Source organism: Haemaphysalis longicornis, unplaced genomic scaffold, assembly GCF_048455015.1.
Source record: "Haemaphysalis longicornis isolate Haplotype H1 unplaced genomic scaffold, Haemaphysalis longicornis Haplotype H1 scaffold_4, whole genome shotgun sequence".
NCBI classification, from domain to species: Eukaryota; Metazoa; Arthropoda; class Arachnida; order Ixodida; family Ixodidae; genus Haemaphysalis; species Haemaphysalis longicornis.
Window position 1 is genome coordinate 46,395,124 of NW_027526361.1, and position 24,771 is coordinate 46,419,894.

Genomic DNA, 24,771 nt, shown 5'->3' on the forward strand with positions numbered 1-24,771 from the left:
CATTACATCGAATATGTCAAACCATACTTTCACCCTGCGCAGACTGGCTTCCGCCCTAACCTCAGCACTCACGATAGCCTTTGGCTATTACGTCGTGTGATCAATCGCTCCTATCACAACCCCTCTCCTCCCGACTTGATCCTAGCAGTTGACCTACGCAAGGCTTTTGATCGCGTCAACCATACCGCCATACTAGAGGAACTGGCGCACGCCTACCCAAGCACCCGGGCACAAATATGGATCCGCAATTTCTGAACGCTCGACTAATACGACTTCAAGGTCTCACCCAGGCTGGACTCCTCGCACTTACTACTTTGACCACGGGGTGCCTCAGGGATCCATACTTTCCCCGATACTATTTTATCTCGCTATGATGAGGGTCGTTCGAAATCTCGAACGTGACTCTGCTGCCCGATTCACAATATATGCAGACGATGTAACCATATGGACTGAGTCAGTCGACTTTTCACGCTCCGAAGACATGCAAACCGAACTCCAAACCGCCGCAAATAGCCTTGAATGCTCCTTGGCCTCTCTTGGTCTGGAATTAGCCCCCTAAAAAAAAACGAATTCTTACCTGTATTTGGCCACAAACCCCCTCCACACTATAACCTTCCAACTCTCCTTTTCGCCGGTACTCCTATAACAGCTAGTTTTCAACCCATAAGACTACTCGGAATCCCAATCGGACACAAAAACAGCCCGTCAATATGGTTACAGCAACTGAAAGCTAAATGGAAAACAATTCAACATGCCATACATCTCCTCTCGAACAAATTCGGTGGAGCAAGCCAGAAGGCAACCCAAACTTTAGCCCACGCTGTCGCAATTGGTACCATAACTTACGCAGCCCAAACCTACGACCTCAACAAAACGGCCATGAGAACGCTTCAACACCTGCACCGATCCACCCTTCGCACCATCAGCGGACTACCAAAACATACTCGTCTGGAGAACTTGCAAGCTGCAGTTGCTCTTCCCCCATTGGAAAATATAATTAAAGAGCAAGTGAATCAATCCCTTCATAACCACACATTAACTCATCAAGGTGTCTCTATAACCGACTGGGACAATCTCAAGCCACCAGAACCACCCGACATCCCATCGCCCCTCGCTCCGTGGAGCCGCCCTTCTGTCACAGACTCTACGGCCACCCATCCCGTCCCGCGTAACGCCCGCGCCGTCCGCGCTGCCCGCATCAACGCTCTCCGAAACAGTAAACTGCCCCGCGAAATCGACATTTACACCGACGCGAGCATTTCTCCTCCGCTAGTTGGCACCGCATGAGCTTCACCTAACCTCCCTTCCATCCATGGCAAACGATCCCTTAATATTGTAACGGCGTATTTTGGTCCAATGTCCGCCGCTACGGTAGCATGTTCTCGCAGGGAAAAAGTCGAGGCGTTGAAGAGGTTTTAAAGTTAACTGATTTAATTTACTGGTAACATTGGTGACATTTAGCACATACAAGCTTGAAACAATTACACTTATCACATAGATGAGAAAGACAGTCAAAAGATTAAGAGTACTTAGCGGGACATGGCTGACTGGATCTCGTTCTCCCGGCGGGAGGGCACGACGACGAGCGGCAGAGTTTCTGACGTGAGCCCTGGTGCAGGCCGCCCGTCGCCGCTAATAGCCAGAGGGGCCGCGTTATATTCGCTTAAGCGGTCTGGTGGGGGATGTATTGGGGGAAAAAGTGCATCCTGGAGAGTGCGGACGCTAGGGAACAAGGCTTTCTGCAGCCAATCGGGGAGACGCTTCTTAGCTCCAATCAGACATGTTCCCGCCAAAGTGAAAAGGAAAAAATCAAACACAGAAGACACCAAGTGCAAACTCGAAGGCGCCCGTTTCTGGCAAAAGAATTACTGTTGAGAATAAAGTAAAGGTATACAGACTCGAAAGGGGAAAAGACAGGAAAGCCGTCGGAAGAACACTGAAGACACGGAGCCCGATCGACGAACGCGACCAGCGCACACGCCACGGGGGGGAATGGAACGCCGCGGCCGCGGTAACACAAGCCGAGACGAGGGCTCGCTCCCTTCAACAGCCGCGCTCGCAGTCGGTCAGCGCGCAGACACACACTCCGCATGCGCTTCTTAGAAAAAACGGGGCAGGGCCCAGCCGCGTCCGAAGCGCTTTCACACACAACACTTGGAAGCAAGAGCCTTGGCGGCGTGCACAGAACTCAAAACAACCAGAAAACATCAAGAGACCTCCGCTTCGCGACAATATTCCATGTGCTACCATCCTCGAAGCGGAACTTCATGCTATCATTCAAGCCATAGACTACCTCATGTTTGACTTTCACTCCTCCGTGCCTTCTCAGATACGCATCCTGACGGACTCTTTCAAAGCCCCACAGATTCTAAAATGTCCCACGTCGACCAATACCATCGCCAACAAAATCATCCATCAGATTTCCATCCTGAAATCTAGCGCCATTCATGTTCGCATCGACTGGTCACCTGGACACGAGGAGTCATCACCGGGGGACCAGGCAGCCCACTCGGCTGCGCGGGAGTGTATAACCTCTAGTCCTCCGCTGCTACCCGACTTGGCTCCTCCACCTACTGAGACATTACCACCTGCGATACAGCTTCTACGTTACAAAAAGGAAAAAAAAAAAAAAAGACCGCCTCAAGGCTTTGACTCCAATCGGCTTTTTATCCGCCCTGCCCCGCTCCCAAGATCAGCCGAAATTTTCATAAAAAATATTGTGCCAATGCTAGCCTTACCCCTGAGACATCCCGTAAATGGTACACCCCGTCTCAACCACCTCGATGTCCCTTCTGCGCCTCCCCCACGCCCGCCAATCTCCAGCACCTAATTTGGCACTGCCCGAAGTTCGCGCGCTACAGAACCTTCAAGCCTCCTCCAAATACAACCTCCCTTTACACCGACCCTCGAACACTGGAACCCTCCATGCTGGTTTTAATTGCACATTTTAGATGCAGAGCATCTGATTCACTCGCCTTGTCCCTCCGGCGGCGTCGTCGTCGTCGTCGGCGTTGTCCGCCCCTCCCCCATTCTCCTCGCCGCGCCAGCTGCGCTCTCCGCCGCTCACCCCCTCTCCTCTCCGATAGCGAACACTCTCTCGCGAGGGGCATTGGATTGGATTCGATTGGATTGGATTTGGATTGGATTAAAGTGGATTGTGTTGGATTGTGTTGCGTCCTAGCCGCGGCACGTTGCGTCATAACCGCGGCAGACGCGCTGGGGCCGGCGCATGTGCAGTACTCTCTCTTCCGCGGTTTCCTCTCCTTCGGGCGCGCTGCGCATATAACCGGTGTGCCGTTCTCCGGCGAAGCAACATCCACGCCTGGCTCAAACACCTAGAGTCCACGCCGCTTTACAATAAGTACGCCAACGTCGTCATCGACTGGGACCGGCTTATGCAGTCCCCTCAACGTTATGCGCGCTATAAAACGCGGTCCCTTCGCCGCTTCGCCTATGCGTCGCATCTACACAGGGGTTCCCGCGAGGGGAGGTGGGAGTTTTTTTCTCTGAAAAGCGGTCTAGCGCGAGCAGTTTAAAGTCGTGAGCCTGCCCTCCTCACCCGACGCGGCCTCTCCAGCCTTCTCAAGGAGCCCACCTGTTTCGGGTCGAACTGTACGCATTTGAGATGTTCCAAGTTACAAACCCTCCACCTTATACTCCCCCTTCCCCCACTTGACGTAGAGTCTTCCTGCCACAATAAAGGCTACCTCCTCCGCCGCCTCCTCCTCCTCCTGCAATTTCAGGATGATAATAATAATAATAATAATAATAATAATAATAATAATAATAATAATAATAATAATAATAATAATAATAATAATAATAATAATATAAAAACGTTGCAAGAAATCCATAAGCGCATTCTTATCGGCTTCCTTTTACTTTTGGCAGGATGGTTGTTGGCGGCGGCGCCAGCTGGGTGCTCGCTTCGATCGCCAACCTAATCGGGAAAACTAACTAGGGGACACCATAGCGATTTCTATGGTGTGTAAGTGCCAGAGCATTGCTCCCTCGCCTGACCATGTAGACGCGCGACAACGCCATTCCATCCAGGGCGGAACTAACAACACCCGTGGCGCGGGCATGTGACCCATTTCAATCCTGAAAGCAGGATAAAAACTGCCCTCGCTTTCTACTCCCCTTCCGGCAGACGCAACCGCTCCAAGCTCTCTACCGTACGGCGCTACTAAGTGGTCCCTATGACCTGAAGAGCTATTTGTGGCGCTGGTTGCTGCTCTTTCAACAGTAATTTCAGCAGTATCCCTGCCAGAGGAGAATTCGGGCTAGCATGAAGCACGATTACGAAACCTGCGGCCGTTACAGAGGAAACCGGATTCCGTATACGCAAGATGCCGGTCGCTCTTTCGGCAAGAAGCAGTGGATGGAATTTTTACTCTCTTCTCTGCTCCGTTGCGACACCGAACTGCAGAAAAGGATGCTAAGGCGTTGCGCTGCTGAGCACGAGGTCGCGGGTTCGATTCCCGGCGCCGCGGCGGCCGCTTTTCTGATGGAGGCGAAAAGCAAAAACGCCCGTGTGTACGAGATTTCGGCGCACGATAAAGATCCCCAGGTGGTCGAAATTAATCCGGAGCCCTCCACTACGGCGCGCCTCATCGCCTGCGTTGCGTCGGCGCGTTAAACCCCACAATCAATCAATCAGAAAAGGATGACGCTCCCACAGCCGGACTGAATTTTGCGTTTATTTTCCGCCACTACTTCCGAAGTAGGTGCGCAGAGAGAGTTCAGCTCCACGGACAAAATTTTCACGAAAATTCTGTGCTCCGAAGGGCGAGGTGCAAGCTTCTCATCTGGTTCCTTTCATAGCAGTAATTACAAGGGGTGGGCGACTGATCGATTAACATCCCGATTAATTGACTAATGTTTTAATCGTGATTAATCTTTTTAATCGGTTGAAGTCACGTGAGCGAAATGAAACAAGGCTGTCATGGCTAAACTGTTCGCAAGCATGTTGAGGATTATTTTCGTGTTCAAATAACCCGCCATACGTCTCAACAACAACAAAAAAACAATGCAAGTATGCTCAGAGATGATAGTGACTAAAGCAACAAGGTAATATCCAAGACAGACGGTAAAATGAATAGTGCAAATACAAATATACACAACACGAAAAACGGCGAGCGGGCACTCCCACCGCTTCACCGTTATGCAAACCAGCTATGACGTAAGCGAACCACGATTAATCGACGTCCCCTGCAATTACGGCGCGCTCCAGTGTTCCTGATTCTAGAAATAGCACGAGTGATGAACGCGATGATAAGCGTCCTCGCCTGCTTAAGCACCATGATGATGATCCGCTCAGCTCATTTGGGAGGTCTGTGATGTGTTAGCCTGACTTAGCCCTATTTTTTATTCGTCTTTCTTTCAGCTCCATCCTTTTATTAATATTCCCCCTCTACACTCCTTCCACCGCGTTGGGTTGTATGCAGGTGAGCTCCCTGCCGAAGTCAGTCATATCCCCAGTGCACTTCCTTTCCTTCTGTGTTCACTCAAACCGCTACAAAGAGCTGTGAACAGGCCTAGGAGAATATTGATAATATTTATTGTTACATTTTTATAATCATTACAATATTACTTTTACCATTTTTCTTAAGCCAACGCAACCGATTAACCGATCAATTAACCTATTAAAGCCTACCGATTAATCGGATTACAATTTTTAACCGAAGACCAGTCAAAGTAATTACTCCTCTTGTGGCACCCTTACGGTTATATTTAAAGGAGTCATGAAGACAAAATACAAGTTGGGTTTATTAGAAAGACTGCTTAGTCCCGATAACAATGATACCAATATCATCGCAATCTTCGAACAAATAACGGATATATTAAAGAAAACGTGTGAAGCAGTCGCGACCCCCTAGCCAATTTCCCGCAACTTTTCTATGACGTCACGGAACCTTGTTTGTGCGATTGGCGGCCGCCTAACTCACCAGTCGCGACGACACATGACTGGACGTCTGTAATGGGGCCTCTAGTTCCATTTGACCGCATCACTTGACTGCGAACGTGTAGTTAACGCACTGAGTTTTATTGTTGGCCCGTATGACGTCATTCTTGCTTATAACCCGTCACTGTGGCGCAAAATTTGAAAGTTTTTAAATACTTCTTGCTTTTTTTCGTTAAAAATATCTTTTGTGGCTGTAATGGAGCTGAGTGAGATACTGAATTCTAGTTTTTTCAAATTAAACAAAGTTGTATTTTCTCTTCATGGCTCCTTTAAAGTGCCTCGAACGCCATGCATGTTTCACGTGACGTACCTGGGTTTGACTGATTCGGATTGATTGATTATGAAGTTTAACGTGCCGACGCTACACAGGCGATGAGGCGCGCCGTAGTGGAGGGTTCCGGATTATTTTTACCAATTTGGGATCTTTAACGTGTACCTGGGTTTGACCCAAGGCCGATTGAGACGGCTGAGACAATGCAAACCTGTCGCGAGACACACGACACGTCATTGCGGCAGTCTGTTAGGATGCCGCAAAGTGCGTAGGACATTTTCCTGCATTCCGAGCTTGAGGAATCGGCCAAGGCGATCAAGGAAATTCTGCTACGGAGATGCATTAAACGTTACGTGGGTTACATACACAATGAAGACGGAAGTCAGAGTCTGGCGAATCCCCACCTAGCTAGTGTTTTTCAACCAACTCTACATTTTGGGTCAACTAAAATTATACTAAAGTTTAAGTTTTGCTATCCAACGGGTAAGCGCGAAGTATTAAGCCTTATTAAACACATCTGTTGGGCAAGTTGGTGTATTGTAATTGAAAAAAAAAAAAAGAGCGCGACTTAGACAACGACAGTAACGAAGGACGACGGGGCAAACGTTTGTCCCGTCGTCCTTCTTTACTGTCGTTGTCTAAGTCGCGCTCTTTTTTTTTTTTTTTTTCAGTATTAAGCCTTAGGGAACCATGGAGATAAATCTTCCCGCTAGCTTATAATAAAAACATTTTTTTCTCGCATTTGCAGCTGCACGTTGCCTGAGCCGCGGGTCAAGCGCGAGAGACTGCCCAAAAGTAGACGCAAAATTTCCCGCGAAAAAACCAAAACAAAAAAACGTTCCTATATATAGACTTAACACAGAGTCCCGAAAAAGGGCAATAAAGGCACGTGACCTTTTGTGACTCTCTGCGCAGAGACGTCAAGACCCCCACAGCTCCGCCGCACGTCCTAATTGAAAACCCTTGTTCGGCGAAGGCATTAATGTCGAAATGGAAACAAAGCGAGAGACTTAAAAGGCGGGTATACCTTTTGCCCGAGTGTTTGACCGCATTACTTTATACGGCACCTTTGCAGTGCAGAGGTACTATCGCTGCAAGAAGTCGAGAATTTTTAGGCACATTGCATGCAGACACCAGGAAACGTAATTTTGCTCACTTCGTCAGGGCGCTGATTACGCGCAATCTTTGAATACACTGTAGTCACAAATTGGAAGAAAAAAATATAAAGGGCTCTCTTTATCGAAGCAAAAAGGCATAATACGGCAGAATTTTCTCTCGCACTATGTTATATCCAGCCTTTGTTCCTGAAAATTAGAATGCCAGCGTCACAGAAAAAAAAAGAAAAAAAAAGACATCAAATTTACGCGATTTCGAACATCTCAAGCTCTGCGACTTGCGCCGAAATCTCCATAACTTGTTTTTTCACCCCGAAGAGCTGCCGCAGCGGACAGGAGTTGAATCCCATAGCAACGATGGCGTCACTTCAGGCGCATATCCTCCGTGTTCGCAGCCAACTGGTATTTTTCTTGCCGCCGACGCCGTTTTTCGCGCCACAACCCCCCCCCCCCCCCCCTTCCCACACACACACACACACACCCCGCTTCCGCATGAAAAATCAAAGCCCCTTTCTTAAGGGAAAGATGGTTAATTAAAACGCGAAGCTTCCTCTCATGCAACCTGAGTCAAAGTCCGAAATACAAACTGCTTCGACCGTGTCGGAATGGCGCAATCGTATAGCCTGTATTCAATAGCGAGGCGCGCATGCAGGCAATCATGCGAATGCGCCGTCACTGGTTACGTCGGCCTCCGCGAGATGGCGGTACTTGTCCGTGCTAAGCGCATGATATTGGTTGTACATTCCAAGCTCTAGCCCGCCGAACGCAAAGTAATGCCTCAACTCCAATATGAGTGCGATTAATAACAACCCTGCTGACACCACCGTTGAGAATCGGGTTGAAACGGAGCAGACGACGTACGCAGGTGTTATTTTTTTTCTTCGGCGCGCGGCCGCAGTGGCATAAGCCGCGCCATGTTTGTGGCGCTTCGGCCATGTCCGTGGCCATTTCAGTGTTTCCAAGCGAAGAAATTGACAGCTAAACTTTTCAAAGAATACTACCTATAGACGTCGGCGTCATAACGCGAGGAACCCAGGCTCGATTCGGACCACGGGGAGCGTTTTTCAAGACGATAGTCTTTCTTGGGCGACTTAAACGCAGATATTTTGGTCTGTCTGTCTGTCTGTGACTCGATTCAGCCACCCAGCCAAAGTGAAACAGAAGCTGCGCAATAGTCTTATATAATCACAGCCGAATCTAAACGTCTACGTCCAGTGTTAATGTTCATACTTGTCAACATTGTTGAACAAGAACGAGACGTTACGCAAGAACGAGACGTTACGCAAACACCCTGCGCGTGCGCGAATGCAAGACAGAGAGAGATAGAGAAGGGGGGGTGGGGGTTAGAATGTCCGGCCAAAGATGAAGAGCCGGTGATGCGTGCGTAGACGAAGAAACGGTAAGCGCAAAAAAAAACAGATCAATCTAGATATCATTACGAAGGTTCCAGACATCGCACAAGCACGCAGACAGGTACGCACATCACTTTTGACGGGAATTATAACGGACCACAGTGTTTCGCGATGTAAAACGCTTCAGATTGCAAAGTACGGGCGTAGCACTACACGTGTACACCGAACGAGGCACCCGAAACAGGCAGCTGGGTGCACCTGTTGGAGCTGCGCACGAGGTCGAGGGGGGAGCGGAAGGAATCTCTGCATCCTATTCGCAAGCGACACTAATATTTTTTTTTCCCTTATTATTTCGGTTAACGCTGAAGCAACGGCAGGTGCGCCAAAGAGGGCCACGCGCCGAGAGTACATCGGGCGTATCGCATTCGCAAGCGGGAACGAAACGATTACTGCCCCCATCGTTCACTCGCTCAACAGATGGCACCAACAAGAGCCACTACGCAAGCCTACGCTGTTTCCATCCGCTTTAGCAAGAAGATCAGTAATACAATAACGCCAAAAGAAAATTTCACCCGCCTTGGAACAGTTGAAATTAAGAAGCATAAGGTCATATTATTGTTCAGTACAACGACATTGGTACCCAAATTTCTGGAACAAGGCTACTAAAATGTTTAGATTCTTCCTTTTCACTCTCTCTCATACACGCGCGCACGTAAGCGTGCTGGGTGTTCGAGCAATAAATCCGCCGGTTCAAAACTTCATTCTGAAAGAACCGCTCATCGTTCGCGATCTAACTTTGCAAAGCAGTTCTATTTTACAATCTGTTCTGTTTAACACCAAGGTCGGCGACAACATTTACGCAGTCATTGGGGAAAATTTAGCGCCGCTGAACATATTCAAAACTTGTCTTATTCGAAGCCAAACCTTTCGCAGAAGGCAAGACTTTGTTTTGAAGAAGACACGTACAGTTCGCTGTGCTTATTCTTTCGTCATGGCGGCCAGGGATTCCCCTAAGTTTTCATAACCTAAAATCGTTTATTCGATTCATAAATGACCAGGTAAGTGCCATCAGCGATCTTAGCGTTAAGACCGGAAATTACGATCGCCTTTCGGGCAGAACGAAAAAAAAAAATTACCCAAAAGATTCTCGGAACAGCGCAAAGGGACGAGGACGAGGCGTAGACGGGAAACAGCGCAGACTAACAACAAACGTTTATTGCACAAAATTACTTAAATACAGAATTCTGTCGCAACAAATACAGAATTCTGTCGCCTGGCTCCTGTACTCAGTGACCTGTTTTTAGCCTCCCGTGACAGGGTTGTCGCCACTCGCCTGCACCCATGTAAAGTAGTTAAGACGTTCAGGACCTTCAGGTACGTCGATGACTACCTGCTGCTCATTGATACCACAAAAGAACGCTTGGACAGTGCCGTTTCTGACGTTTTGACAGTATTTCAGACTTCTTTCCAACCGCTTTGTGTAACGCATGAAACCCTGACTGACGACATCATAAGGTTCCTTGATCTCCGACTGCATTTCTACGATGACCATATCTGTTGGGCTTATGAGCCTCGTTGTTTGAAGCCCATTCTCCCGGTTAATTCTGCCCATTCTAAATTGGTAAAGCGTGGTATCGTGAAGCTGTGTGTCTCGAATGCACTTAACAAATCTTGTAATCACCTAATGGAAGCCAGCCTTCATGGACAAGTGGCTCGGCTGACTGCCGCCGGCTATCCGCTACAATTACAGTCTTCGGTAGCTGAAAGTGTTCTAAAGCTGGTGAAGGATGAACGAAACAGGCAAGATGCTCCAAAAGAGAGAGATAAAAGGAAAATCACAACTATGCCATACATTCATACGCTTTCGCACAATCTGAAAAAAAAAAAAAAAAATGGGGAAAACGCGCTAACGTCAACGTCCTGTTCTCCGCTCCTAAGAAGCTATCCAAGCATTGCAACAAAGTTAATGAGGGCCGCGTCAAGTCTGGCACGTGTAGCACCAAACATCGCACGCCGTTCGTGGCCTGCTCTGATGGAGTGGTTTATTCGATACCGCTGAACAAATGCAAGAAAAAGTACATCGGACAGACTGGAAGATGTGTCAATGACAGATTGCGCGAGCATCGCAATAACGTGAAAAAGGGAGATAACAGACATCTAGGCGCACATTGTAAAGATTGTGGTTATTATCCTGACCTCAAAAAAATGCTCCATACTTTATAAAGGTAACAATCAAATGACACTGGAGATCGTTGAAGCGTACGAGATATATTCTAACAAAAACAAGTGTGTCAGCTACCCTTCGGTGTTGTTAACCGACAAAGAAATTGCCTTTTTATCTGGTGACAGCACGTGAGCTGCAGTAAAGGCTTGAAATTTTCTGTTTCTTTCATCTTCCCTCTTTCTCTCATTTGTTGCGACCGAATTCTGTATTTAAGTAATTTTGTGCAATAAACATTTGTTGTTAGTCTGCGCTGTGTCCCGTCTACGCCTCGTCCTCGTCCCTTTGCGCTGTTCCGAGAATGCTATACCAACACGCCCAAGCTTATACCTTAGTTACCCAAAAAAAAGTTTTAAAGAGGCTCATTTATTGTACGTACACCCCGAAAGGAACGCCAAAGAAGGAATAGGAGTAGTAGTTCTTCCCCATTTTTACTGTTCGAACATTAGAATTTTAAAACGATAAAAAAAGAGAGTACTAACACACATAGGCGCTCCCATGGCAAGCAAATATAGAACGTTCAAATAATGAGTTACAAAATTGGCCGCGTATCTGCTCCTTTCGTTGCAAATGCCATCAAAAGACGATAGTCTTTATCGGCTTTTGCGAAGTAAATGCCTCCCTTCGCTTTCCCGCTCACCTCTCATGTTGCTCCTCTTGCGTCGCGCTCCCGCCGAGGTGAAGACGCCAAATGTTTGCTTAAATCATTTTAAATTTCCCGCGTTCCACTGCTCCAAATCGGGTGTCTCGATGCGAGCGCTGCCGTACGGGGAAGACGCGCGTTAATCGAGGCGCCCTACTTCAACGTTTATAGAACCGCGTTTCCCTACTCCACGTGCGTTGCAAGCAGTACCTGGAACCTATCTAGTGGAACCTTGCGTAACTGTTGCCGGTTGCTTTCTTAAAATGGCGCCAGAAGCTATAGTGGCGCGGGCGTCAGCAGGCGACGGCGGAGTGAATTCTTTTTCTGCAGTTGATGAAGGATTTAATTTCGCAAAAGTCAAGCATGTTTGATTTTTTATAAAGGAACACTGCAAATATCACTTCTGTATTGATTTGTTGTCTCATATTTGCGTAATGTCTTGTTCTTCTTCAACAATGTTGACAAGTAGGAACCTTACACCGGACATAGACGGGTAGATTTAGCTGTGACTATATAAGACTATTGCGCAGGCATTGTTTTGCTTTGGCCGGGGGGCTGAATCGAGCCACAGACAGACAGACGGACAGACAGACTACAGACAGACCAAAATTTCTGGGTTTAAGTAGCCCAAGAAAGACTATCGTCTTTAAAAACAACAGAAAAATCGAACGCGCTATCAGAAGGTCGCCAATCTCACTACGCACCCCTTCTGTTCATAGCACTACCACCATCATCGTCATTAGAGCGGGAAACGAAACCTGATATTCGTGGTTTTTTAGCTGACTATTCGTTATATCCAGAGATTTCTTTTCTTCTCTCAATCTTTTTCTCTCACTTTATTCTTTTTTCCTCTCTAAAATAAACCGGGTCACAGACTAATCATTACAGGTAGGCTTCTTGGCCAATCCCCCGCGTGGGAATGCGCCATGATTCAAGGGTCCAACCAACCACCCAAGCGTATCTGGCCCAGTGGTCGCTATAGCCGGCCCGTAACGGACCCGGGAACCCCACGTAGTCGTCGCCTCCCAAGGGAACTTCAGCTGGGTACGTACGCGCCGGCTTTTACGACCGGCCCCACGTGGGCATTCACGATCGCATACTGCCCGTTTTTTTTTATATACCGCGCAGTCGCGCAGCAGCAGCATAGAGCGTCAAACAGCCAACACAACAACTCACGTTAACCCACAGCAACATGCCTAGCTGCGCGGCTTGCTCAAGAGGTCCTGGCAATTTTATTCGCTATACACAACAGTTCACTCGGCCCCGCTGAATGGTTTCATATGCGGTCAACGCACCAACATGCGAATGCTCCCGTAAGACTAGAAAACCACGAGTCCAAGAAGGAAATCACATCACCCCTACAAAATCTCACAAAAAACGGGGTTACAACCACTGCAGCGATACAGTGTATGGAACATAGCTGTAAGGAAGCGCACAGCCGGATCTAAAGTCATTTCGAGGCTTCGGACAAAATCTGTTTCGCCTGCGCTTGCTTCAGAACGCAACAGTTCAAAGCGACGTCCTCTGTTCCGAACACAATCCAAGCGTCGTCCTCCTGAATGCGCAGCTTTTGCAGTCATGCTGGGCACCGCGCGGCGACCAGCGTGATGTTCAGCCAGGCCGGCGACGACGGGGTCAGCGGCAGAGGCGGCGGGACCCGGCGGGGTGCGCTGGACACGCGCAACGTGGTGGTGAACCTGCGCGCCCTGGTCGTGACCAGCGTGGGCGTGGACGCGTGCAAGCTGGCGCTGGCCATCGTCACCATGGTGCGGCTGCAGCCCAACCAGGGCTTCGTCTTCCTCGCCTCCATCGCCGTCTGGTCGCTGTCGGCCAAGGTGGCCGTCATCAGCGCCAGCCTGGCCACCTACGGGCTCGTGCTGTGGGCCGCCAACCGCGAGGCCCGTCGGCCCATGGCGGTCGCCGCGGCCGTGTTCGTGGTCGCCATAGCCCTGCGCTTCCTCTTCATGGTCGAGGGCGCGGTGGTCGTGCTCCAGGAGAGCTTCGCGCGCGCCAACGCCACAGCCGCGACCGCAGCGCCGGACGACGCGCAGCACCTCTTCATTCCGGCCGCCCCCAAGGGAGTGCTCGCCAAGGCGAGAGGTACGTGCGGGGCTGCTGCTCGCAAGCCCAAGACCTTAGTACGGCTAACTCCGCAAACACTGTACATCCACCGCGATGCCTGCGACGCTGACCCATTGAAGGCGGCTTTTGTTCCACGTTGGCAAAGGGGGCAGACTACTGATAGTTTTGGAACACCCGAATAAGAAATATTGGGCCCAGGGGAATCACCCTTGAACAGCATTGCAGTGCGGTTACTTTAGTGAACTTCACTTGGAAAGCAAATGGAAAAAATATGAAAGCAAATTCAGGAGAACTACAGCCAGCCGTAGTAGTGATTGATGCATGGTGTGGAGGTGATGTTAGCCATTGCGCCTAGCTTGCCAGGCTAGATCAGTAAAAATATTCACGGAGCTTCTAAGTGGGAGTTGTCGGTTAACGAGTAAGCCTACACCGCACTGCTACGAATGTCAGCTTCACTGCTGCACATGAAGGAATCGCTGAAAAGACAGCTTTTCAGAGAATGTATAGCAGCCTTACATAAAAGTATGAAGGCATTTTACTAAATACCTCATCAAGGCCTCAAATATTCATACGAAGCGCTATACATTGAGCCCCTTTAAAGTTGGCTTCGCTATACTGCACAGAGGCATCGCTGAGGAAACATTGTTGAGGGGGCCGTATAAGCTGGTTAATCAAAATATGCCTTTCATTAACAAAATTTTCTTAGACTGCAAAAGTGTGATGGAGCAAGCATTGCAGGTGAACAGATGGGCTTCCTTGTTCAGTCCACATACAAAATATGAAATGCTCTAGGAAGGTGCTCACACACATTGATTGATTGTGTGAAGCCTGTGCTTGGTAACTTAGTGTGTTCGCACGGATCTTTTTTGCAGGCCATTATATTGCCTTGCACTGTCCTGCCATGAATTCTTCCAAGCCTATGGTGATTGTTCTCAAACCTTTAGTGAACTAGTGAAAGTACTTGGCGCACCAGCAAAATGACAAATGAGCAGATTAATGAAAACAATAGTCCCTTACACTTGCAGCTGTCACCGAAAAATTGGCCGGTGAAGGGAACGGGCACAATTTCACAGCTAAATTCGCGGCATCTGCCAGTACCACAGTGCGCGTGCCTTGCATGCACACTGTACCTTGTCGACATACACAACTGCACAAACCCAACACATAGTAAGAAAACAACCATAAAACAAGAGCTACACCATGAACGGGCACATTCCACTGCCTCCTTTCTCATACAAATGAATTTTGTGCAACCCCTTAGCAACACTGCCTTAATTCCTGTAGGTTACAGGCCTACAAAACAACGCAACGCACTAAAAAATGTTGTGTGCATGCTTTCATGTTTCCTCTACTGATCAGCTTGTATGGTTTCCTGCTTGTGCTAAAAACACCTTGCAGCATAGCACCACTGAGGATAAATAACACAAATATGCTGCCGAATCCACCTTCAGCCAGCAAGTTATAGAATGGACATCCCAACAAAGTGTTCAGATTCAGCTTTGGGTGCTCTAGGGCTGCGAACGGGAAATAAGGCACACCACAGTGGAGGGCTGCAGATTAATTTAGAACATCTTGGCTCCTGCCACATGCGCTAAAATCTTATTTTTCTTCCACAGCAGAAATACAGCTGTAGTAACTAGAAACCACATTTGCCACATATAGCAAAACAACGTTTAGGCCACAGAGGCCTTTGCCATAAAATTCGCGTTGTTCCTGAGGTAGTGTGAAGCTACAGATCATTCTTTTGTTAGATGCCATCTACTAATATAACTGAAACGCAAGGCACAAAAATCTTAAAAGAGAGTTCAATTGTGGGAAGAGCTTGGTACACAACAGCCAGGACGATATTTTTTTTCCCCAGTGAGGTCGTCCTTTTGTTTAATAGTATCTACTAACATAGTTAAGACGTGAGGCACAAAGATCATAAACAAAGTTCCATTGGGGGAAGTTCTTGGTACGCAACAACCAGGACGATATCTTTTTCTTTTCCTAATGGTGACCAGGTGGTTGAGCAGTTTTGCGGACGACTTCATGCTGTGTACTATTTGTAAATGTCTGCTTTGGCTATGGTGTCTAAAGCACAGTTTGATGAACCACAGCATGGCATGCACATGTCTCTTGGTGTGGTTTCTCGAAGTTTAAAACAGTAGCATTATGTGGTATTAGCTACGTTTTGTGTATGTTCAGATTTGAACTTACTTTAAACTTGTTGCTTTAAAAAGCACCTGCCCCCAACAATGTGTAATGCAATGTCCACTTCAACGAAAAAAATAAAATGGACGTACCATAGTTGAGTTAGTTGCTTCTGAAAGCATCAATGTATGCGAACTGGAGAGGCACAGAGGGTTGCCCACCGAAAAATACCTTACCAGAATGGCAGCGTAAGGCAGGTCTGCTTATAGTTGCAGAAAATACTTGCAATTATGCACCCATTCCTCAACTTGCAGTTACAGAATGACCTTCAGTTCCGATTGTGTGCTCCTGATTGGCAACTTTCTCTCGGGGCAGACTCATTCTAAGAAAATAACAAGTCAAGGCAAAGTTCTAGTTATGCCTCTTTTGCTTGAGACAAATACTAACAATGGAGACTCTTCACTTTATTGACCCAGTATGCTTCCCATCCCTTGAAGGGCGCTCAAAAACATCTTTTCGCGCGCGTGTGTATGCTGTTTTTGTACAGGTATTACAAAATGTGCTTCAACACTAAGCAAGTAAACTGATGAAAGTTTTTACCTCGAAAATGCTTGCAGATCTCCACGAACAAGGACGGGTGTATCTAAGGCACGATATCTCAGAGCCCCACAATGCCGACATAGTTCTGCTGACTCCGCCCTCTCCGAGCCTTCTGAAAGTTACGCTCAAGATACTGCAAGTGAACATTATCCACACGTGCTCTGTGGCGGTGCATGTTGTCTTTCTACTGGTCATCCGCAAGTTCATGCGGTGCACCAGGCTGAAGCAGAACTCCGAGGACATGCTTGCTGAAGCACGGACATGAAAGTGGGAGTCGGCAGGGGCAAGTGGAAACCAACACGCACACGTAGGCATGTACGTTGCAGTCCGTGGCAACGCACGTTACAGTTGATGCAGGCTGCAGAAACAACTTGCATAGCCTGCGAAAAACTGTCAGAGCCTAGAGCTTTAAAATGAGCCAACGAACGTTGCAGAACCTAATGTGAAACAAGCAAAGGAAAAGCTTGCAGTGCTTCGAAATGCATAACGCTTTGTAGGTTTACAACATGCATCAAGTGACAGGTCTGAGAGCAAATAGCATTTGTACTAGAAACAAACGTTCCCTGGGCAATCGTTTCACTGCCTGCTAGTGGGAGAGTCGGCCATAAACTTGTGGCAAAATAAAACTTGTATGAACAAGGGTTTCACGTACCAAATAAATATTTTGCTGCTCATTTGGTCTGCATGCATTGGGTTCTCTTATTATTTGCAAGGTTTAATTTCAAAGTTACATAAATAAACTGGACAGATCTTTACAGACTTTTTCTGTTTGTTTATGTGCGAGTGCTCTAGACCTGGCGGAAATCCCTTCGAAGCGAGCGGGCGTGTCAGGATCGAAACGCACGGATCGACTGAAATACCCGCCACGCTCCCTGGCGACCATCAAACAAAGCTTTCCTTGTGAATGACTCGGCGCAGCGCCGACGACTACACAAATCAACACCCAATTACGCTGTTTTAATTGCAAGCTACTCTCCAGCGATTCGAGAGTTGCCACAGCGGGGTCGGCGTCACGTTATTCGCAGCTTGTGTTTTCGCGCTCTCGGCGAATAAACAAAACCGCGGAGTACACGATCCTCGCGCACGAAGCAAACCGCGTAGTACCGGCTCGCGAGTCACAGTGGGCGTGCGTAGTGGCGTAATTCTATCGTAACAGTTTTGTTCCCAGCAGGCTCAACTGCCGTAAATGAAGAAAATCAATTATTGCAAAAGTATTTGCCTAAAGAAGTCGTTGCGAGCTTAAGGAGCAAACGCGCCACATGCACAATATTTTTTAATCGGGACACGAAAGGTGAATTACGCCGGTCACGTACCTGAACGCAGACGGCAGTACAGATTCGCCGTCATCATTCTTGGCGTAAGGAGACGGTAGGTCTGAGTCCTTGTCACTGAGGACGCGTGCAAGGTTCCGTATTCCCTTGGTTTTGCTTGGTTTGTTGGCCGAGTCGTGTGGCATGTTTTCGCTGTCAAGGAGATGGGGTCATTTTTGGATCATGCAGGGGGCCTACGTAGCGCTTAATGATCCTCGCTCTCCTGGCAACAATAAAGGTCTTGCCAAACAAGGCCGCATATAGAGCAAGCTTAAAATATCCCCAACACAATAAACAAACCTATGCGGGGCATGCAACACGCAAAGGTCGATGCGCTACGCTCGTAGACATGACGACGGCAATACGGCCGCTGGGGACGGCTTGGCTCTTACCGCGAATTATTTCTGTGATCCAAGCAGTCCTCGAAGGAAGGTGAACCACTGTTCACCTACTTATATCACAAATTCGTTTAGTGCAGGGCACATATTTACGAAGTGCCCGATGTCCTGTCAAAACACTTCCCAATTAATGGTCGCCCTGATGAACGTGGCGGCACCTAGTAGCAGGCATTGAAACTTTGCCCTAGATCGCTGCCTGGACAAATAACACAGAAGGGTGGTCAAAAGGTTCAAGGTGCATGGTACACCCACTGAAAACGGTTTTGACGCAAAGAACTGCCGGAAACCACAACTTAGGGTTTAAGCACGGTGTAATGCACCGTGGGCTTAATTTTTCCACTTTAACCGGAGTTATGAAGTGTGGCATTAGCGGTTCACCGTGATTGATTGCATGTTGCCGTCTCCCGTCTAGCACGCAAAAACCGTTCGTACGAGCGGGTGCTGTCATTTCTGAAAAATTAAAAAGGTTGCTGCGCAAACGGGTAATACAGAATAACCACGAAATGGCCAAATTTCTGTAGTTTTCGCTGGCGTTCACACTGTACGTATTTTACGGGCTCGAATGAAATACCATTGATTCTTCATGTCTTTTCAACCGAATGGCGCTAGAGCAACAAGACAACACGTTTTTCTAAATTACGGTACCATAACATGCTGAAACTTTATGGGGGAAATTTTAATTGATATTTTGCGGTAAAGGACAGAAAGAGAGCACTCTGTCAAGAGGGACAAGGGGGTGTAGTGGACCCTATTCTCCCTCTAGAGCGGGCATTTCGACGTCCGCGAAAATTTAAAATTTCGGAGGAGCCTACTGTGCCCCTTGGGTGGGAGGATGAGTCTGGTTAGCTGGCGGAAAAGTTAAGGAAAAAAAAAAAAAAAAAGCAAGTTTGCACGCCTTGCAAGTGGCTCGCTAAGGTTGCTTCACCGCAGACTCACCATGCCTGCAGGGTAGCCAGCTTCCAGCATGAACAAACGGCTAGAAGATGTTACCGTGAAAAACAGCTAGAGGAAATGCTTTTTGCGGTTGCAGCAGGTTGCTCGAGTACGAATAGGTTTGTGAGGATGATGGGGCATGTGTGGCTGTGTATGACGAGGCTGACAACACTACTCAGAAATGGGCTTCGAGATTATCTTCTGTCAAGGGAAAAAATAACCTTGCATTTAAGTAGGCTAAAAGACGTTACTATCCTGGATAGAGGGGAAATTTAGGGTTTTACGCTGTCATGCTTTGACATCTTGTATTGGTGTACGGTGATACCCAAGAGAAAATGGTAGCTGGTCCCAGCTGGTTTATGGTTAAATTCCCAGCTGGGAATTTAACCATAAACCAGCTGGCTGGGAATTTAACCATAAACCAGCTGGGACCAGCTACATTTTCTCCTGGGTATGAAAATAACTTTTTTTTATATTGCATTATGAAAGAGCATGCATATACAAAATTTGCTCTAAATTGAATAATAGCACGTGTAAATACATTTACCTCTATAATAAAATACTATCATTAGTTACTTCTAAGATGCCTGACAGAACTCGTGCGATGCTAGATTAGGTAATACCAGAGTCCATTCTTAATGCTAGGACAACCTGTAAAATATACGCTGGACCACAGGAATGCTGTTTGAAGTGAGACCTGAGTGGTACTGCAACTCATTAGCTGAAATGAAAAGCATTTCGACCAATGACATTGCTGTAGATTATATCCAAGATCCAATTATATCCAACCAAAACACCAATTTAAACGGTATTGTAGTAATTTAGGTTGGTTCTACTCTACAGAAAAGTTAGCAAGAAGCTTGAACATATGCTCTATCTGCACGTAGTAGCAGACCCAAAACCAAAAAAGTATGTAGGTGCTATGTACTCGTACTAGCATGAAAATACAGGGAAAACCCCAATGCCAATCGTTTGTAAACAAAAAAAAAATCTCTACAATTTCATCTGTGGACAGGTGATAAAGAACAAAAATAAGTTGGTACATTCTGCCAACACACAACTGAAACAAAATTATATAGGTGAATTTCATTATTTGCTGTAACATATGGTACCGGTACATAATGCAGCCAAACAAGTTACTTTCCGCCCACAGTGAAATTGGCCCATGTTTCCAGTACAGGTCAAACGCCAATCTTTGCAACATACTGAAGTAACAAAATTGGAAAGGCTGCAGGCTGCTGTATTGAACTAAAACCAAAGGCGGGAAAATTTTTTGTTTGAACTGCATTACTAAATACTTCCTCAATATTGCCCAAAGGTAATATAAATTATAAATTACAGATCCTGAAAACAAATGTCAGTAAAATTACCTTTGTATTGCAAGGACAGCAGCTGCCGATTACTGCCCAGTTTTTCAATGTTTATAAGGCGTCCACAAGTCAATTACTATTTGTAGGAATGAAGCAGCAGTTCCGTTCTGCAGTTTAAAATAGGAGAGGGCCTGCAAAGACAGTAGCGGTATATCCAAGGGGTGCAGCATGATGTAGAGTTTCTGCTCGCGGAAAAGAATTGCAAGCAAATTTGCTTTGGTCAGAAATTGCTTTTATCCTCATGCCAACAGCTTTGTTGCAAAATGGATTTGTACCCCCTCTTAAAAAAAACCTATAGTTTATACCACAAGCTAGATGCTGCACTGTGGAGGCTTCATTGTTGTCAACAGCCCATCCCCTCAGGGCGCGCCTCATCGTGAAGGAAGCGACAAAAGGCGCCAGGGCCTTGCGGTTCCACTTACCGAGAGGGGAGAAGGGAATGTCCTTTCAGGACCCCCTTCACGGCGAGTTAGGCGCCCTTAGTGGGCGCACTGTTGACAACAATGTAGCCTCCACAGTGCTGCACCTAGCTTGTGGTATGAACTATAGATAAGCTCTGACAAATTTGTAAATCCAGCTGCTTTACTGCGGGAGCCAGTTTTGTTTTGACAAGCCCTGCGTGTAGAATAGATTCATTGCGATGTTTTGCCTGGCACCTGCATGTGTTGATACCCACAAAAAATTATCCTCAGTTTGTACACCTGTATCACTGTACCACCCACCAAGTGAGATAAGTGTTGGGAAATATGGGGCTGCACCCAGTTAAATTTCCATAATCGGGATATTGTCTTGTGGTCGTCCTTGTCTTGTGGTCCAATTTCAAAGCTGCAGCGCAAAGCAGACAAGTAGAAACATATACGCACCGGACATACATTGCATTGCCGGTGTATACGCTTCTACTAGTCTCTTCCATGCATATCGCACTGCAACCTTCAAGTCAACATCACAGAGAGAATAAACTTTATCGAGGGCGTCAAAACAAAGCTGGAAAACTGGAAATGGCAAAGCCCGATCGAAGATGTCCAGGAGCAGAATAAAGAGACAAAACACACAAGTTTTATTCCTACATATAGTCCTAAAGGTTTATTAGAGTCTTTTAGACAATAAGTTAACAACATACGTGAACAATATTTTTTTTTTACTCTCAACAACAGGCAAAAAAATAAAAAAAGGGGGGGGGGTATGGCCGGCCCGTCGTCTCACGGGGAGATGTGCCCACTCTACGGATGTTTATTCAAGTCTGCACAGCCATAATAAAAGAGATCACTCTATTCAAACCAAAACAATAAGGGTAAGCGGGGAAACAGCCAGTACAGTATTATGTGGGCGTGGAAGAGTGAGCCTTGTACGTCCTCCCTCCAGCAGCTCTGGCGTCCAAGAAGGCCCCGCGGTCGTCACTACTCGCAGGGGGAGAACTTGGGGTTGACAGGACACTGGGTGAAGGAGCGAAGCTCGTAGGGGTGATCGCCGTGAATGGTGGCTGCGTCCAGGTCGCTTTTCCGGAACACGATGATGCGCACGTCGGTGTGAAGGTAGATGCGGCCCGACCTCGAGCTGGCAAACCTGCGTGGTCGAGAACAGGCGCGGGGTCTCAGGTGTGAGCTCAACAGAAAGATGTTTCACACCCTGACCCCAGCTGCTTTGCAGTGAATAAGAAGTCGTCGTTTCTTTGCTATGTGTACGATGTACATGTTTTTTCGACAGATGTGTAGAAAAAAGTTTCCTCTTTTTTTTTTTTAAGGAAGATTATCCTGAATGTTGCTCTTGGTGTTTTTTGTAATGCTCTAAATAATAATGCACCCCTTTAAACTTGCAAGCTTACATTGAGCCTAACTAACTGTTTTGACTACAAGTCTAAAATAGTCGTTTCTGAGACACACACACACACACACACACACACACACCCACACACACACACACACACACACACACACACACACACACACACAAAGAAAATGAAATGATAATAGCATTGTAGCTAGGATTACACAACAGAATTTGATTTATCATCGCTCTGAAAAAGAAAAGGAAAAAAAAAAAGATTTGTTGATACAGTGGAATCTCAACTCAATGATACAATGATTCTGCATGATAAGAATTTTGGGATGATACGAATTTCTGAGAACTCGTGGCGAAATTACATTGTTTGCAATGGGCAAAATTTCGGCTGTTACAAATGGACCTCCATGGATGATACGAACAAGCTGGCGAGCTAGCAAGCGTTGACGAAGTACAAGCACTCTTTGCCACTCTTTATTTTTTAGAAATGGACATACGGGCTCTTTCTCCTCTTTGTCATTCTTTCCCCTGGAACGGCAAGGCACACACGCGGCGCGCCAAGTCTACCACGGCCGTGCCGTTCGGTTCTGGGCAACACCACTCAAAGGAGGAGAACAGTTAGATAGTTTTACGCAGGCAGGCACTTATGATGCAGTCGGCTAGCGACTCGCAGGGGTGAGACAGCTGCGTATATTGCGCCTTTTTGATACAATTCCATTTTCCTGCGCCAAGCTGCTCCAAAAGCATGAAAATTGCGAAAATTGCGCCAAACTGCTCCAGAAGAACCTAAAAGGCACGGATTTTGATGCTCATGTCAGTTCTGGCAGGGACGAAAGCCTCCCGCATCCCGGTCACCACTTTTATTGTCGGTCAATTGCAAACACAGAAATGGCAAAAATAGAAAGACTGAAATGAAGCAAACAATAGCTTCTAAAACACGATTGGCTTTCCGTCCGGATTCGCTGAAACTGCCTTCCTGATTGGGCATCGCTGTGGCTACAAACATGGCCGCCGCCTGATCCGGCTGCTGCTGCCTACTTCACGTGCTCAGTGTGCATCGCCGATATTTTCCATGGTTTATTTTACGCTATCAGCTGGGCTCCAGTACATTCATTCTATCAGTTGTGGCTCTGAACAGAGTGACGTTAACGCGGGGATATGGTTTGAGATTGGTGCGAGATTACGAGAAGTTGTGCGGCTCGAAAAAAAAAAGTTGATTGAAATGTGGGGCCTACGACTTCGGCGTTGCTTGTCCTTGAGTGCGAAAACGCGGTGTGTGCGTCTATAATCGGGTTCGTGAAGTGAACTTTTTGGCTCGCTGTGGTATTATAAAAGGCTGAGGTGTTGCTGTGCTTCGAAGCGCGATCACGAGCCTCGGGGATGGAACGGTCGACCCGAAAGTTGCGGGCTTTGCTGCGGCGCCGCGACCTATTCAGGCAGCGCCCAATAGCTGCCTGAACAGGCCTGAACCACAGCATGCGACTAATAACACTTGATGTATGCGAAGTGAAATTTAATGCCAAAATCTAGGTGGCTAAAAAGTAACGCTACTCAAATGACCATGGGGTGAACGTGCGCCCCGGGGACTGAAACGGGTAGGCTGGTTGGGCTATGCGTCCGTTAGCTCGAAGTTGCTCAACTGTTGCCGTGACTACACTCGTTTGTACAACGCAGCCTGGGATTACAAAAATAATAATTTTAGTATTGAAACGGTAAAAAAACATGCCACAATTGCAGAGCCCTTAAATTTGATGATGTTAACGGCAGTTTTGTTGTCAAGGTTGCGAACGGCCGCAACACAATATCACTAATTAGGAAGAAGGAAGTGCAGTTAGAACTTTGTGATACTCTTACAAAATTCTTTCATGTAAGGCTGTTTCAGTGTTCTGTGTATTCAAAACTGATTGGAATGTGTACTTGACCCTTCAAATATTGCTGAAATTGATTTTTTAAGCTCACAAGACGATGTAATAAATGTCCCTAACTGCTCCAAATCAAGATTCTTCTGCTCCAAAATCGAAATTTTGCTGCTCCGAAAACTGCTCCTAAATCTCTTTGGGCTGTCTCACCCCTGGACTCGATGTAACTCAGTTGCTGGCATCTCTTGGTCTTGGGTGGGGTGCCGCACCTTTGGATTGCGGGGACTTTCGACTTGCTCCTTGCCGTTGCCGCCATCAGCTTACGGTGGATATCCGGTTGCAGAGATGAGTGTGTGAGGTTTTTACTGTGAACGAGCTTCTCCCAACCAAATCAACCAGACTAACAGCTATGTCACGTAAAAGGAAAGCCCTTTCCTTCAAGCAGAAGCTAAAGATTCCGAATAAAGTCGACAGTAAACCAAAAAGGAAGCGTAGCAACTTGGCAAAAGAGCTTGGCACTGTGCTCCATTGTTGGGCAATGCAACGTGATCTTGCAAAACGTGCAGCGCTTTGAAGTGAACTTCATGCAGGCCAAGGCAGCCCAGGATGTCCAGCTTGAAGACATCCTCCTGACGTGGTTCAATGAAGTGACTGCGGCTGGAGTCAATGTTGGCAGAAAAGTGCTCTGGGAGAAAGCCGATGACATCGCCCTTTTGCTTGGAATTAAGAATTTCCACCCT

The 24,771-nt window shown here is 47.2% G+C and overlaps 3 protein-coding genes across 5 annotated transcripts in view; 1 reads left to right on the plus strand and 2 right to left on the minus strand.

Annotated features, from left to right (window-relative positions):
- The window catches only part of Wdr37 (WD repeat domain 37), a 138,358-nt gene extending 120,115 nt beyond the window's left edge, over positions 1-18,243 (minus strand). For all 3 annotated transcript variants that reach the window (XM_077706628.1, XM_077706627.1, XM_077706626.1), the window contains exons 1-2: positions 18,085-18,243; positions 17,696-17,845 (exon numbers count right to left, since the gene is read on the minus strand). In XM_077706628.1, the coding sequence (XP_077562754.1) occupies positions 17,696-17,732 (37 nt within the window). In that variant the 5' untranslated portion in view covers positions 17,733-17,845; positions 18,085-18,243. The remainder of the gene's footprint in view (positions 1-17,695; positions 17,846-18,084) is intronic.
- Positions 12,939-16,647, plus strand: LOC144178634 (uncharacterized). Its single transcript, XM_077706630.1, has 2 exons — positions 12,939-13,667; positions 16,400-16,647. The coding sequence occupies exons 1-2, from the start codon at positions 13,127-13,129 to the stop codon at positions 16,645-16,647; spliced, it is 789 nt and encodes a 262-aa protein (XP_077562756.1). The 5' UTR covers positions 12,939-13,126.
- Positions 18,244-21,429: 3,186 nt separating the features above from the next.
- Atos (atos homolog atossa) overlaps positions 21,430-24,771 on the minus strand; it is a gene marked incomplete at its 5' end in the record, with an annotated part of 46,553 nt that continues 43,211 nt past the window's right edge. The window contains 1 exon segment of the mRNA XM_077706632.1: positions 21,430-21,956. Within this exon segment, the coding sequence (XP_077562758.1) occupies positions 21,791-21,956 (166 nt within the window). The 3' untranslated portion in view covers positions 21,430-21,790.